Source organism: Crocodylus porosus, unplaced genomic scaffold (genome assembly GCF_001723895.1).
Source record: "Crocodylus porosus isolate Cpor-Errol unplaced genomic scaffold, CroPor_comp1, whole genome shotgun sequence".
Lineage (NCBI taxonomy): Eukaryota > Metazoa > Chordata > Crocodylia > Crocodylidae > Crocodylus > Crocodylus porosus.
The window spans coordinates 2872012-2888027 of record NW_017728940.1 but is presented as its reverse complement, the minus strand read 5'-3'; the positions used below and the strand labels follow the sequence as shown (position 1 = coordinate 2888027).

General features: G+C 51.6%; 1 protein-coding gene across 4 annotated transcripts in view; it reads left to right on the top strand.

Moving 5' to 3' along the window:
- Positions 1–15486, top strand: part of RPS6KA1 (ribosomal protein S6 kinase A1) — a 40362-nt gene extending 24876 nt beyond the window's left edge. For all 4 annotated transcript variants that reach the window (XM_019547995.1, XM_019547994.1, XM_019547996.1 and 1 more), the window contains 19 exons: positions 366–447; positions 658–738; positions 2196–2275; positions 2915–3021; positions 3647–3684; positions 4011–4153; positions 5228–5298; positions 6051–6139; positions 6968–7032; positions 9047–9149; positions 9483–9610; positions 10576–10701; positions 11190–11279; positions 12017–12175; positions 12392–12553; positions 13317–13393; positions 13565–13682; positions 13936–14073; positions 14404–15486. In XM_019547995.1, the coding sequence (XP_019403540.1) occupies positions 417–447; positions 658–738; positions 2196–2275; positions 2915–3021; positions 3647–3684; positions 4011–4153; positions 5228–5298; positions 6051–6139; positions 6968–7032; positions 9047–9149; positions 9483–9610; positions 10576–10701; positions 11190–11279; positions 12017–12175; positions 12392–12553; positions 13317–13393; positions 13565–13682; positions 13936–14073; positions 14404–14526 (1929 nt within the window). In that variant the 5' untranslated portion in view covers positions 366–416 and the 3' untranslated portion in view covers positions 14527–15486. The remainder of the gene's footprint in view (positions 1–365; positions 448–657; positions 739–2195; positions 2276–2914; positions 3022–3646; positions 3685–4010; positions 4154–5227; positions 5299–6050; positions 6140–6967; positions 7033–9046; positions 9150–9482; positions 9611–10575; positions 10702–11189; positions 11280–12016; positions 12176–12391; positions 12554–13316; positions 13394–13564; positions 13683–13935; positions 14074–14403) is intronic.
- Positions 15487–16016: the final 530 nt, after the last annotated feature.

Sequence of the window (16016 nt, the reverse complement as noted above, 5' to 3'; positions counted from 1 at the left end):
GAGAGGTAGGTAGTTTGTTTTTAAATAGCTGTCACTTCCCCCACTAGGAGTAGAAAGGACCTCAAGTCCTGTCCCCTGCTGTCGTGCCCACTGGGCGAAGGCTTGCACAGCAGGCAGGGTTGGGGATGAGCAGTCTAGGAAGTGATGCAGACAGGCTAGGTGAGGGCTGGGGGAATCGCAGTCCTCTCCCCAGCCCTTCCTGGGAGCCCTGAGGGGTTTGGCTTGCAGAGCTTGGTATGGGACTCATGGGCCCCATGCTTAGCTGCCTTCCGGCGGCCACTCTGATGCTTCTGCTCTAGCAGGCACTACAACTCCATCCATGTGAATTTTTACCACTGGTTGATGTTTCCCTTTTCTGCACACAGGTCTTCTTAGTAAGAAAAATCACCCCCCCAGACAACAACCACCTCTACGCCATGAAGGTCCTGAAGAAAGCAACCTTGAAAGGTGAGAAGGACTTTCCCTAGCCTGGTCCTTTTTTGCATGCCAGAAATGAAATGGGAGGTCTGCACCAGTTCCCCATCTTTCCTGGAGGTCTGGAGAGAGCTACCTCTGGCCCTTCCATCTTGGGCACATTTAACAAGAACTGGAGTGTGCCGGGCCCCATGGCTGATTTGGGGGACACCATCTGTCTGACCTGCGTGCCTCTCTCCACAGTGCGCGATCGAGTGAGGACAAAAATGGAAAGGGACATCCTGGCTGATGTGAACCATCCCTTTGTAGTGAAACTGCACTATGGTGAGTGTGGGGCTAGGTGGGGGCAGGAGCAATGGCACAGGCAACAACTAAGATGCCTTGAATTCATCCAAAAGAGAAATGAACTGCTTTCATGAGCCTTCTCCCAAGCCGATTCCTCCAGGGGCAGCTGGCAGCCACAGCTGAAGTAGCAGATGTTCACGAGATGGCCCAGCAGCAGGTTCTCATCAAATGCACTCGTGCATCCTCATACCTTCTGGCAGGGGCATGTCACTAGCAGGAGCAATGTGGAAGGTGCTCTTCTCTGGCGAGCAGCCCACATGCCTCCTAACACCTGAACTGCTGCTCCGACCTCCCTACACATACTCTGTCTAAACGCATCTTCCTCTGGGGCCGCGCTCCTCTGCCCAGGATGGGAAGATGGAATAATGCAGGAGAGGAAGCTGAGTTTCAAATCCTAGTACTATGTGCGTGAAGCATGGTTTCATTCAAGCGTGGCTGAGTTGGTTGGGCAGCTGCTGCCGACTCCACTCTCTGGACCCTTTGTCTTTCTGCAACTTCTCAAGCCTGATCTCCCACCCCTTCCTTTTCCATGTGGAATTGGGCTCCCCAGTTTGCTGCTCCTGCTGTAGCTTTTGCTAGAATATCCCATTCCAGGGGTGGGAATAACTAACCAGGCCAGAATTTAACTCCTCTTTTAAAGCAAGGGATCATAGGGACTTCATCCGATGCAAAGCTGCCAGCACTTTGGTATCCCCTTGCAAAAGAGCTGGGCACTGATGCACTAACCTGGAATTGATTTCAAAGCCTAAGCATCCTCTTCTGACTGGCCCATGCCCCTTCGATGTTCATGAAAGTCCTGTTGGGAAGGGGCCTGGCAGCACTATGCTAGTCCCCAAGCCTGCCTTGGTTCTGGAGCTGGAAGCAGTGTAGCTGCACGAGGGTGGCACGATGCTCAAGCAGGCTCGGAGATCTCTCTGCAGTGCTGCCCTGTGCCATCTGGACAACACCCAAGGGGCTCTTGGCAGCATCCCGTCCGAGTGCTGAGTGTGCAGGGGATGCTTGGATCTGTCTGCCATGGTGCCTAATCTAGTGGGAAGGCAGGACACTCTCTAGAGCAGCGGTTACAAACTGTTGTACTAGGATCCATTTGTAAACACCAGTGACCAATCCTGACCCAGTGCCCCTCGTTCCTGACCCGCTGCCCCCACCTCCAGGCCCCAGCCCCCCAGTGTGGGGACATGGGGGGCTCCAAGCAACCCTTTCCCAGCTGGCACTCTTGCTAGCCTGCAAGGAAAATGCCATGGTTTCCTGTGTTTTTCTCCTTTTAAAGGAGAATCCCTTTTTAAAGTTTGTTTGCGATCCTTTCGTATATTTTTGCGATCCACTTTTGGGTTGCGACACATGGGTTGAGAAACGCTGCTCTAGAGAACTGCTTTGAGCTGGGCCCCTCTGCGGGGGGTGGGCTTAACTGACCCCCGCTGTGGCCTGCGTTTTAGCATTCCAGACGGAAGGGAAGCTCTATCTCATCCTGGACTTCCTCCGCGGTGGAGACCTCTTCACTCGGCTTTCCAAAGAGGTGAGTGTGCCTGGGCATCGGGATGCACTGCTCGCACCCTCTGTGCCCATGGCCTGAGTCTGGTGGAGGGGAGAACCTGTCTAAGTCAAGGAGACACTTCTGCCAAAAAAAAGGAACCTCTCTGGCTAATGCTTGTTGAGTTTTGCTCGAGTTTGCAGCAGCGAGGGTCTTCTGTAGAGGAGCAGTGTCTCCTGATGCATCAGAGCAGGGAACAGTGGCCACCTGGATGAGGTGAGCCCCTGCTGAGCAGAGTGGCAAGACTGGCACTTGGGTTCCTCTGCTGCCTTATGCCCTAGCTGCTTAGACTACTTGACTCCCTACAGGAGTCGGGGAGGGGGTGAGGGCAAAGAAGGGGGCTTCAAATAGGGAGCTGGATCACAACAGGTTAATAAGAAACTGCAGCAGGTAAAGATGAGGGGGAACAATAGCTCTTGTAAATGAAGGTTTTAACGAGCACAGCCTCGCTGCTTAGCAACCTTTAATTTTGCTATTTAATTACTACCTCAGGATGGTGGGGAACTCCAGGTAGTGGCAAGCCCGAAAGGGGTGGGGGGAGCAAGCTGGCTGGGTGTGTTGGAGGCTGACTGCTTCCTCCAGCATGGCCCAGCGTTGTAACCAGGGTGGCATCTTACCCTTCAGGTCATGTTCACCGAGGAGGATGTGAAGTTCTACCTAGCGGAGCTGGCACTAGGGCTGGATCACTTGCACAGCCTGGGGATCATCTACAGAGACCTCAAGCCAGAAAAGTACGTGTAACGGCCTCCGTCATGACGGAGCACTGGGCCAGCTTCCCTGCCACAGCCTCCAGCCTGGAGTAGGAGAACAGTCAAGGCTTCTCCCGTTAAGGCTAAGCTGTGTAATGCACGTGGGCCAGGCTGCCGGGTAGTAGTAACACAAATGTTTTGTGTGGAAGCAAACGGGGAGGAGGAGACTCCAGCTGCCTCCCTGCGTTCTAAGCAGTCGGGGCCCGGGAGCACCCCGGAGACGACACAAAGCCAGTCCCTGGCGGTAACAGTCTCCAGATTCGGCAATAACACAGCGTTCAGAGCACAGTGGGATATGTCATGCAGGGCCTCTGTGCAGAGGCGCACATCAGCTGCACAGCTGAATAACCCTTGTGTGGGAAGTGGTTGGAACGAGGTTCACGGGGAGCCCTGTCCCCAGGGGCTTGAGGGAAGGGAAGCAGGGTCTCGCTGTCCATCACAAGGACTGAAATGCTGAAGGCTAAAAGTGACCGAGCGACGATTCTGCTTCCAAGTCCTTAAAGCTTCCCCCTGGGAGACCGGTTAGGAGACGGGGACAAGCCGTGTTGCTGATGTACCGCATCCGTGCTGCTCACGTCAATGTTGGTTTCTCTTCTCCCTCCTGTAGCATTCTCTTGGATGAAGAAGGGCACATCAAACTCACAGGTAAGGAGATATATGTTGTAGCCCTGTTGGTTTAGGAATTATAGATGAACAAAACTCTTGGGTTAGAGGCAATATCTTTTATTAGACCAACTAGCTGGAATTTCACCACTGGTTGATGTCTCCCTCCTCTGCACGCAGGTCGTCTTAGTAAGAAAAATCTTACTAAGTTGGTCTAATAAATATCACCTCTAACCCCAGAGTTTTGTTTGCCAGGTAAGGAGACACAGTCTGTGCTACAGCAAACTTGGAACTGAGATTCCCGTGGGCCTGTGCTCTGCATGTTGGCAGCGAGCAGGTACAAGCTCATGGATTTTTATCTTCTGCAGATTTTGGCCTGAGTAAAGAAGCCATAGACCACGAGAAAAAGGCCTATTCCTTCTGCGGCACCGTAGAATACATGGCACCAGAAGTGGTCAACCGTCAGGGTCACTCCCACAGTGCTGACTGGTGGTCGTATGGTGTGTTAATGGTACGGGAACTCACCCTGGCCTTGGAACCCACGTTTCCTGGAACCTGAGAGGTTAAACAGCGTGTCTGGGCTGGATGCTTTGCCTCAAACAGCGCTTTCCCAGCTCCGGTCTCATGAGCGCATAGTTGTTTTCAAGCCCCTTCTGCCAAGCCAGTTGGTGGCCAAGTGCAGGGAACGCTGCAGGACTCCAGGTGCATTCACATCTGTATAAAACTGGCTTTCACCCCCACATCAAGGCACGGGCCTTGCATGCTGGACTGCGAGCGATGCTCGCATCCGGTGCTGCCACCTGGCGGGCATTCGGTCCAGGGCCGGTGCTGCAGGCGGTTGCAAAGGTGGATGTGGGGGAAGGTTGGGAAGGGAAAACCCTTCCCCTGTGTTTCTGCAGCGCCAGGCAGTGCTGAGCTGATGCGGCACTTCACTTCCCACACAGAAAGCAGTAAATCTGCCTTAGAGCTCCTAACTAGTTCTTCTAACTAGTCCTGCTGAGAGGCATCAAGCTAGTGAAGCTGTGCAGCTTCCAGAGCTGGCTTGAGCAAAACAGCTCAGCTGTGCTGTGGGGAACTACAGCAGTGCTGTACTGTGCTGCAGCTGGTTCCAGAGATCAGGGGGCAACTCTGTGATCCTGCAACCGCTCGCCCAACTGCAGGGGCCAAGAGCTGTTATTCTCCGGCTCGTCTGCTCTGTGCAATGTAGGTCTGTAGAAGGAGATCCCAGCCAGCTCCACCAGTGCGAATTGACTCCCCTCACGGCTTTGTGAATCGGACTAGCTAGAGCACTCTGCTGCTTCTGGCATTTGAGTGAGCTCAGGTATCTTTAGGAATATATCCCCATGCTGTGTGGACATACCCCTAAAGAGGTAGATGTTGGGCTCCGGTCAGCTCCACTAGAAGGTGGTTGGAACAGCATTTCCTAAAACATTTTCAGCCGCGAGGATTTCTGAAACACGTTGCACAAACCTCCATTAACCATATTGAGGCTTAGTATCCCAGGGTTGTCTGCATAAAGTCTGTTGGAGTTTGGAGCCTGTAGCTCTCACTCAAGCATTTGACCTTCTCTTGCTTGTCTTTCCAGTTCGAGATGCTCACGGGTTCCCTGCCATTCCAAGGCAAAGACCGTAAGGAGACCATGACACTCATTCTCAAGTAAGGGAAGGTGATGTGCCTCACTGTGTGTCTGAGTGGGGGGCTTGCTCCTTGTTGCTCTGCCTGTAGGAATGTTTAGGCTTGGCAGAATTTGATTTTTAGTTTGGTTTTTTTAATGATTTCAATGGATAATCTCAATGTTGATTTTTTTTTAAGCATTTATTTTGACTTTATACATTTCCATTTTCAGGATTGGAGTGTAACTAATGTAACTGCTGTAGGACTGTGGCCAGCTGAGCGGCAGAGCTGCCATCAGTCCCAGCTCTGCTTGCCCATAGCTCCCTCATCCCTTTTGGCACTTCCTTTTCCTTTGTTCCCAGTCCCCTGGCGTGTCTGGGAGTTGCCAGCCAAACTCCAGCCAGCACGGTTCTGTAGGACTGCTCTGTCTGTTGTCTCATGCTCCATCAGCCATCGTTTTTCTTTCATCTCCTTTCTATAAAGTTCAGTTATTATCGATGGAAATATTTGTTCTTCAGTCTGCGGCAAAATCCAGGTTTATCAACGCTGACCAATTAAAAATCGAATCCTGCCAACCCTAGGACGTTGCATGCTGCGGGTTCAACACAGATGTGAAGTGCTTGTATTAAACCACTGTATGTGGGGAGTACCACATTAATGCCCCAGAACAGACTGGCGCTACCCGATTCCCCCGTGCTGAGGGAAAGGGTTGGGGTGCTGTAGTTGGCTCCTGTCTACTTATTTTTCTAACAACCGATTGCATCGCTGGTTTTTGTTTTTTTTTTCCTGTCTAGAGCAAAGCTGGGCATGCCTCAGTTTCTGAGCCCTGAAGCGCAGAGTCTCCTGCGAGCCCTGTTCAAAAGGAATCCAGCCAACCGATTAGGTAAGGCATTCCTAGTCTCTGTTTCCAGGCATGCCTGGTGCTGCATCTTCGCTCCGGGTGCCCCAGCAGGTCCAAGGCACATCTAGACTTGTTTTGGCTTCTGTTCTTCTGCCCATCCTGGTACAGCTTAGATGTGAGCTAATCCAGGGGCGGGCAATTATTTCCACTGGAGGTCCGCCTAACGAGTTTTAATGAGCTGTCGAGAGCTGCAAGGGTAGCCCCGCCCCTTGACAGGTGCCCCGCCCCTGGTTGCCATCTTGGGACCAGAAGCCCCACCCCCTAACCCCTGACCTTTGCCACTAGAAGTCTCTCCCCTTGCCCCCAGAACTACTCCTTTTGGGAAGGGGGTTTGCCATCTTGCAACCGGAAAAAAAGCAAATTGTATACTAAAAATCAAACATTGACTGGGCGTGCAGTGGGGCTGGGGCAGCTCTGCAGCTGTGCCAGGTGGTGGCGGCTCCCGGGTCGGGACTGCACGCCTGGGTCCCCACTGGTACCGCAGCGCTGGGGCCAGTGCCGGTGGCAGCCGGATGGAGCCACCGCCACCTGGACTGCCTAGAAAGGCAGTCCTGCTTTGCAGCTGCCCCAGCTCTGCTGCGTGCCCTTGGGGTGGCAGGACGTGCCACAGCTGGACGGTGCCTGGGCAGGCGGGACTGAGGGACCACCACGGGCCAAACAGAGTCCTGCCATGGGCCAGATCTGGCCCACAGGCCATATTTTGCCCGCCCCTGAGCTAACCCCTGCTCACGTTGCTCAGGGGTGACAGCTGTGTTGTGCTGGCTGACTATAGCCTATCTAGCTGTAAATCCAGAGTGGCTTCTCTTTCAGGTTCGGGTCCCGATGGGGCAGAAGAGATCAAGCGCCATCCTTTCTACTCCACCATCGACTGGAACGTGAGTGCAGAAGCCTTTTTCCTGGCTCTGGGATCCTGCGTGTTCTCCAGTGTCCTTCCCAGCAACCAGGGGTGGCATGCAACCGACTCTTACCCCTCCAGTCGTATAGCTTGGCTTGGCTACGGATATATAGAGATAATCTCGTCTATTTCTAAGCATTTATTTTGATTTTTTTATTGATTTAAATGTTCAGGGTTGCATGAAATTAGAGGTGTGGGGGGCAGACAATTTATTAATGACAGTATACCATTATTATAGTGCAGTTTAGCTGCCTGCCGCAGCAAAGGTAACTGGTGTAGGACTGCAGCCAGCAGAGCTTCCATCAGCCCCAGCTCCACTCGCCCGTCGGTCCCTCGTCCGCTTTGTCACGTCCTCTTCTTTTGTTCCCGGTCCCGTGGTGTTTCTGGGAGTTTCAGTCCACACTACAGTCAGCACGGCTCTGTAGGGCTGCTCCCCCTGTCATCACACACTCCTTCAGCCATCATTTTTCTTATGTCCCCTTTCTATAAATTTTGATTATTAAAGATGAGAATATTTTTTTCATCAGCCTGTGAGGCAAAATCGACTTTTATCAACATTTACCAATAAAAATCGAATCCTGCCAAGCCTACATATCACACAGGCTCAAGGCTATGAACCACCTCTTGCAAGAGGAGGTTGTGGAAGTTGATCCGGGGCTTGGCATGGCAGGGGTATTGTTGAAGACCTGTGGAGACAGATATCTGGAAAGGACTGGATCTACCGGTGGAGCGGCAGTGTTGTACTTCACAGCTCTCTGGCTGAAAGTGTTGGTGGCTTCCACTGGGATATGGGAAATAAGGATTCAATTACCTTCTTTCCAGGAGCAAATCCAGTTTCTTGGTGCCTCACTTCCCCAACTGTACTCCCCTCCCTAGAAGGGCTCTTTTGTTCAGGTCTTTAGTAAGGGAAGGCATCAAAGCATTAGAACAAACCAGCACTGATGATAGCAGGGTTTCTCTCAAAGTTATCTTCAAAAAGCAACTCAAAGGCTGTGTAGTTTTGGGCCCCCACGCCAGAAAAGAAGTGGACAAGTTGGAGAGAGTCCAGCAGAGTGCAGTGAAAATTATTTGGGGGCTGGGACACATGACTGATGAGGAGAGGCTGAGGGAAATGGGTTGACTGAGTCTGCAGAAGAGAAGACCGAGGAGGGATTTGACAGCAGCTGTCAACTCCCTGCGGGGGGGCTGCAAAGAGGATGGCGCTGGACTGGTCTCAGTGGGGGCAGGTGAGAGAACGAGGAGCAATGGGCTCCAGTTGCAGCAAGGGAAGTTTAGGTTGGATACGAGGAAACAAATTATCACTAGGAGTGTGGTGAAGCACTGGAACGGGTTACCTAGAGCAGGTGTGGAGTCTCCATCCTTGGAGGTGTTTAAGACCTGATTAGACAAAGCCTTGGCTGGGATGATGCAGTTGGGGCTGGTCCTGCTTGGAGCAGGGGTTGGACTAGATGTGACCTCCTCAGGTCCCTTCCAGCTCTCATTTCCTGTGATTCCTTCAGGGGTGGATCAATCAGGTATCGTATCTGATGCTAACATGAGGTGGGAGGAGGTGATAGAGCAGGGACCATCGAGCTTCCTGACCTGTGTAGCGTCAAACCAGCATCTCGATGTGGGTGAGAGCCACAGGATGCACAACTTCGAAGAGGCGCATCCCCCAAACGTCTGATCTGAGTGCAGCTGCTGCCTTCCTCCAGAGCTGCTTTAAAGCTGGGAGCTGCAGTCTGGTAGTGTAAACCACTATGTGGACTGCTGCTCCTTACCTTGTCAGCAACTGTCTCCTGAGTAGGAGTGGGGGAGAAGGGAAGGCAAGCTCCTGTCCCAGAAGTGACTACAGCGAAACAAAAAATCCTTTCCAGTGAGTTTCCCCTTTGATTGCCGAGCTCTAGTCAAACACTGAACCGCCATGTAGGTCCTGGAAAATTCATCCTCTTGTGAGCATGTGCCCGTATCTACAGAGAAAGTCTCAAACTGCATCTGTGGCCTTTATTTTCCAGAAGCTGTACCGCAGGGAAATCAAACCCCCCTTCAAACCTGCAGTGGGCCGGCCAGATGACACCTTTTATTTTGACACGGAGTTCACGTCTCGAACGCCGAAAGGTGAGTGGGAGGCTGCTGCGCAGGAGCCTGACGCGGGATGCTCTGGCTTTGCTGCCTGTGGTACTGGGGGGCACATAATATTCGCTCTTCTGTTCTAGCAGCACTGCAGAGCAAGTGACACAGACTCCACACGGTGGAGGGTGAGGGGGCAGAGGCAAATCTGCAGGGTGCTCCCTCAATAAATGTCCTCATCGCTTAGGGACTAGCCTGAAGTGTGCATGTGGCCTAGAGGAGCTTTGGGAGCCTTTTAGTAAGGAGGGGGTGGGGGGAGCACACTGGCTCTTGGCAGGATGCGGTCACAGCGAGGTGAATCCTCTCCCTGGCCCGTTGCAGACTCCCCTGGAATCCCACCCAGTGCCGGGGCCCATCAGCTCTTCCGTGGGTTCAGTTTTGTGGCAACTGGCATGATGGAGGATGGCAAAGTCAAATCTGCCCAAGCACCTTTGAACTCTGTGGTCCAGGTAAGAGGCCCAGACCAAGGACAGTCCTGTCTTAAACCGCGGGAATTGCAGCTGGCCCAGGAGCTCTGCATGAGGTCTTCGGTAAAGCCCGAGGGGGAGTTTGGAGTCTGGGAGAGAGGAATTTGCTCTTGCAAGTGAAACGGTCGGTTCTTCTGCAGATTCCAGAAAGTGTCAGAATTATTTTGTCAGTGGCTGAGCAAGGCTGTGAGTGAGAGCCAAAGAAAAGACGGCTCCGATCACCTACCACAGGCCAAGAGGCACGGCCCATAGTTGGCAGGGATGAGATCTCTCCCCAACCACCTGCAGAGAGGTTCAGAACCGAACTTCAACATGCTACGAGGTTCCAAAAATACCCATGGGACTCAGCTAAATCATGCGTGTCATATGTATGGAGCCAGCAGTTTTGAGTCATGCTAGGGCCAGATCAACCCTATATCCTGCAGAGAGGCGGGTTGTCAGGGCTCCTGCCTCTCTTGCATACCCTGGGATTTTTCAAAAGTGCTTTAAGGGAGTTAGAGACCCAGATCCCACTGGAAATTCAAAGGTGCCCAAGGGAGTTCAGTACTTTAAATCCTGCTGAACGTCCAGTCTGAAAGAGTAAGCAAAGCACCCTACGTGCTGAAGACCCAGTGAGTCTTCTGTAACTTCCCTTGGCTGATGTATTATATAGCCAAAGCCCCTTCGTCTCTGATGCGTGTCACCTGCCCACCACCTGCTGACGTATGGCCACGGGCACAGTTTGGAGCTGAAAGATGCTGCAGATGCACAAGATGTGACGATGCTAGCACAGCGACTTGTTTGCCCTAGCTTTGCCTTTCTCCTACCTGACAGGGGGTATAAAAAGTCGTGGTAGAGAAGTTGAAAGCAGCCAGTCAGTCCATCCTCCATGTTGTTTGTGCCCAGTCATTATGGTGTAATGAGGTCCTTGAAAGTTCAATCTCTCCCCTTGTTTCATTGTCTTGTAGCAGCTGCATGGCAAGAGTCTCCAGTTCACCGACGGCTACATAGTGAAGGAGGCCATCGGCGTGGGCTCCTACTCTGTGTGCAAACGTTGCATTCACAAAGCCACCAACACGGAATACGCGGTCAAGGTCTGAGACCTCCCATCTCACATCTGCACTCCCACATCTGGGTTTCCTTCTTGCTAATAGTGACCTGAAGAAGGTCTAAAAACAAAGCCTTGCCCTCTTGAGTGCGATGTCATTGGCTTCTTATGTGGCAGCGTGCTGGATGTCTGCCCTGGGAGGGTTGGGGAGATAGCGCTCTAGGAGGGGAGTTCAATACTGCGCCTCACTTTGTATTACTCAGACTCCCTGTCTCGGGTCTTGGGGAACACTTCCAATTTGTCCCAACCTGAAGATGGGCTGCTTGGAACCAGGGGCTCTAAACCTGATACTTAGCAAAGAAAAGTTCAAAAGCAAACGTACAGCAGGCAGTGGGGAGTGGAAGTTGAATAAATCCCTCACCAGGTAGATTCTGCAGCGCGCTCCTCTTCTCTTTCTCCACACGGTGCTCTGTCCTGTCTCCTGCCTCACAGGACCCCCAGCTCTGGATAACCTTTTTATGCTCACTCTTGCAGGTCATCGATAAGAGCAAACGAGACCCTTCAGAGGAGATGGAGATCCTGCTGCGGTACGGGCAGCACCCCAACATCATCACGCTGAAAGATGTAAGTAGAACCTGCGCGGATGGGTTCAGGAAACGCCAGAACAAAGGCTACTTCCAGTTGCCTCTTCTAAGCACCCCTCCTCCCTGTCCCCCAGCAGCCTGGTCCGTGGAGACCCCAGGGCTGCTCAGCATGTGCTGAAGGGGAGGGAGAGGATTCGTCCTGTGTTGTGTGTAGGTGGTGGTGAAGCTCCAAAAGGGCAGCTTCAGAGGCACCCGAGCGTAAAGGTTGGTTATCACCTGCCTGCTGCAAAGACTGGCTCGGAGTTACAGACCTCCCTCCAGCGAGGACCTGGCTGACCATAACGCAGCCGGGCTCCCCTGTGTCCTAGTACAAGAAGCCGTCCTACCAGGTTTACAGGACGGGGATGCCCATTTTTTTTTTTTTTTGTTACCACCAGGTCTTCCAGTGCTGCGCTGCGCTGCTTTGATTCCCCGCTCTGCTCCAAGCGAGCACATGCACCATTAAACCAGTCAATGTCTCGGCGTTGCTTGGTAACCGAGACTGGGGCAAAGGAAGCTCTCAGCTTGAGCTCGTCAAAACTTGGATTGACTTCAGGTTTTTTTAAGAGCTCGTGAAAGTTCATTCCAACTACCTGAGGCTGAGCAGGCCGCAGTAGGACGCGCATAATATCGCTCGCTTCTTGTGTGGCTATAAGCAGTGCTGTCCGCAGGACTTTGGAAAGCATTTGTGATCGCTTCTGTTTGTAGTGACTGTTGCCTGTCTATCTGCCTTGGCAGGTGTATGACGATGGCAAGTATGTTTATCTGGTGACTGAGCTAATGAGAGGAGGGGAGCTGCTGGACAAAATCCTCCGGCAGAAGTGCTTCTCTGAGCGGGAGGCCAGTTCTGTCCTCCATACGATCTGTAAAACGGTGGAGTATCTGCACTCTCAAGGGGTGAGTAGGAGAGGCTGAGAGCCTGCCCCGTTCCCGTTCAGCTCGGTGAGAAGCAGGCTGGCCCAGAGCTGCTGTTTCCATGAAAGTAGCAGTGCATCGTGTTAGGATTGATTTCAGTCGTGGAGCCAGTCTGTGCGTTTGCTTCGCTGGAATGAGGAATGTAGTTGCTATGGGAGAAAGATGTTGCAACGGCACCTTCTGCTTTTCCCTCTGCAGGTAGTTCACAGGGACTTGAAACCCAGCAACATCCTCTATGTGGATGAGTCTGGGAATCCGGAAAACATTCGCATCTGCGACTTCGGCTTCGCCAAGCAGCTGAGAGCAGAAAATGGCCTTCTCATGACCCCTTGCTACACTGCAAATTTTGTGGCCCCTGAAGTGAGTGCCTTGTAGCCCAAAACTCTTCTCTATCTCTTGCTGTCTTCCCTCAGGCTGTAAGCCTCCCTGCCTACATCAGCTAACCTGTTAAATATAGAGCAAGCCTGGCTCTCATGTTCTGCTAGCGTGGCTGCTTTTGAAGGAGGGGGTAGTAACTCGGCACTGAGGAGTTTCACTAATGGATGTTCTGTGACGCATTTTAACCCTCTCATCTGATCCATGGTGTCCCTAAGAGAGAGACTCATCTATTGTCTTTGTTCGCATATATATTTTATTGAAGGCATTATGCATCTATTGTCTGAAGTGAGGGCTGGATTTAAAACCAGAATGAAGATGCTGCAGGATTCACTGATTTTTTTCTTTCCACCCTCCCTCCCCTCTCCTACCCACACCCACACCCACACCCACACGCACAATACGACCCCACGTCTGGGTTACTGGTGGGGCTATACAATCGGTGCCTCTGTTCTAAAACACTTGTGTTAAAGGGCAAGTACATCTGCTGTATGCTGTGTGTCATTACCTTAGTCATGATTATGGAGACGAGCTCTGAGTTTTGTTCTGATGCATCTAGGAGGCTCCTTTGGCATCAAAAATCTGATTTGAATCCTTGACTGCGCCTATGGTGTCATGACATGGCAGAGCCCCAGGAGGAGCCTTGTGCTCAGTTGTGTGCAGAGATCAAAGCACTGCTCAGTTGACGCGCTAGGAGCTCTGGTCAACTGCAGCACCTGAAATCTTTCCCTGTGCTTCCTCTGTTCAGGTACTAAAGCGTCAAGGCTACGATGAGGGCTGTGATATCTGGAGTTTAGGGATACTCCTCTACACGATGCTGGCAGGGTAAGTACCCCCATCTCTTGTCATACAGGTACAGTAAGCAGTGTGATTGCCGTCTCTTGGTATATTGCTGCAGTGAGCGATGTGTGTCCTTGTTTGTCACTCACTGACAATTCAGGCTGAACTTTTGGTTACTTGGCTGTGAGCAACCTGCAAACTTCTTTTCTCTTTCAGGTACACACCATTTGCCAACGGGCCCAATGACACTCCCGAAGAGATCCTGGTGCGAATAGGAGGCGGGAAGTTCTCTCTCAAAGGGGGAAACTGGGACACAATATCTGATGCAGCCAAGGTAGGGTTTAATGCCTGAATAGAGATGACCAGCTCCGGTCAAGAATGGGCAGCTGTAGTTTCCCCACCATTTGCCACTGAGGCTCAGCTACGTCCCCCAAGTATCTCCTGGGCACATCTACTTGGGCAAGCTGTTGTCATTTCCCTCAGATGACCAGTATCTTTCAATCTGGCCTCTGACAGAGCTGAACCCCACCCCCGGTGGATCTCTCTCCTCTTTTTTTGAAGTCTTATTCCATGAATGTTTTCTCCAGGATCTGGTATCCAAGATGCTCCATGTTGATCCTCACCAGCGCCTGACTGCCAAGCAAGTCCTGCAGCACCCGTGGATAACACAGAAGGACAGCTTACCCCGGAGCCAACTGACTCACCAGGATGTGCAGCTCGTAAAGGTACCGACTGTGGCGTGTTGCTGCTACTCTGGTGCTTTCAGCAGCCTTTTCTGGTCAGAGTAGAGCTCAGGCTTGGGGGTGGTGATCAAGTTTTACCTGCCGGAAGGGCATGAGGCAGATACAGGGGAAACATGCAAGGCGAAAACCCGGACTTTGAATGAAAGCTGTTAGGAGACTTCTGATAACTATTCTCAAAAGGGCTGAACTGCTTGTCCATGGGAGAGCCTGTCCTGCAGTCATTTTCAGTAGGCTGAAATACCTGCATGCCTCTCTGTGGCTGTGTGGGGTCCCATGACACACCGGTGACCTCTCTTCATCCTTCTCTCCAAGGGAGCAATGGCTGCAACATATTCTGCATTGAACAGCGCCAAGCCAAGCCCCCAGCTGAAGCCCATTGAGTCATCCATTCTGGCACAGAGGCGGGTGAAGAAGCTTCCCTCCACCACACTGTAATAAGAGCCTGGGGCAGTCCAGGGCCATGTTTCACGATGCCCTTGTTCCTGATTTTTGCACAAGCTACTGAAGACTGGGAGTGGAAAGGCAGGAGTCAAATAAGGCCTGGAAAGAAGCCCATCGGTGGACTCTTTACCCAACCCATGTCAAGGCCAAGTGCCTTTCTACTTCTGAAAGACCAGCTCCTCTTGTGAGCACGTCTTTACCTATAGGAGTTCACTGTAAAGCCTTTTGTTTAAGTGGGGAAACAAGTGTAAATTGATGCTGTTTTTAAAAGGATTCTTTTGTGTATATGAGAAGTAGAATGTACGATCCATGTAACGTTGGCACTAACGAGGAGCCCTGGTTCTTGCCTCCTGATGAAGAACCAGACCTTGTTCCTAGATGCATCGCCAGGGCTGGCACAGCTGCAAGTCTGTCTGTCTGTTCTCAGCTTCTTGTACCCATAGTTCTTTCCAGCACGACCTGTTGTCATAAACCACTCCCCATCTTCACCCTCCTCCCCCTTTGTGTAGAGAGTGTAAAGCCAGTTCTTGAATTCCAGCCTTGTCTTGGTTTGTTTCGACTTTCTTCCCTTCTCCTCACCAAGCTACGTGACTGCTGTACAAGTGTGTAAGAGTCTGACTCGTGATCAACACCTATCTGGATGTTAAGGCATCGAAGATATCTGTAGGGTCTGGGTCATTCCTCCATCCACATGTCTATTCCACCATCACCTCCAGCATTCGTTCGGGATTTTGTCTGCTGAGCAGATGTGGATGTGGCAGAACTCTTCTCTGTAGCAGTCTCGAGGTTCTGGGTTGGTGTTGGTTTCTCCCCCAAATGTTTTGGTTTGCATCACCGATTCTTGCAAAGAGGAAAAAGAAAACCTAATATTTTTCTTATTTAACTTTGTTCTGTGGCTTAACTCAGGGTTTCTTTCTGAACTGTACAATAAACTTGTAATTCAGTTGAAGTTTATTTTGCTGACTAAACATTAACTTATTCTGTCACTAAAGGAATGAACAAGACTAGCCCCTTCCCCAGTGTCCCCATGTAAGAGGGGTCTTCCCCTGCCTTGTGAAACTTAGACAAAGCTTTTCATCTCTGGAAGTGCATCTCCTCTCCATCGATCTCTCTGTGACGAGATAACAATACATTTCTGCTCACAACACTGCTTCTGCCACCTTCCTCCGCAACCAAAAAAATTAGGACTGAGCCACACAAAAGGTGATGGAATATGGCCTACAGGGGGGAACTCTTATTTACAAATCAGATCACAAGCCTCATTGAAATGAGCCCTCGGCAAGGATTCCTAGCTTTGTTCATTTGAACCTCTGAGACGTTCCGATACAAATAAGAAATGTGTCTGGGATCCCAGCAGCCAGCTCCTCTCCAATGAGGGTAGAAGGGAAGTCTTGAAACAGCAGATGTCCAAGGATGTGGCCACTATCAAAAAGGGAGCAAGTCTCTCCTAGTGAGCGATTATCGGGTATCCTGGCGGCTCCCAT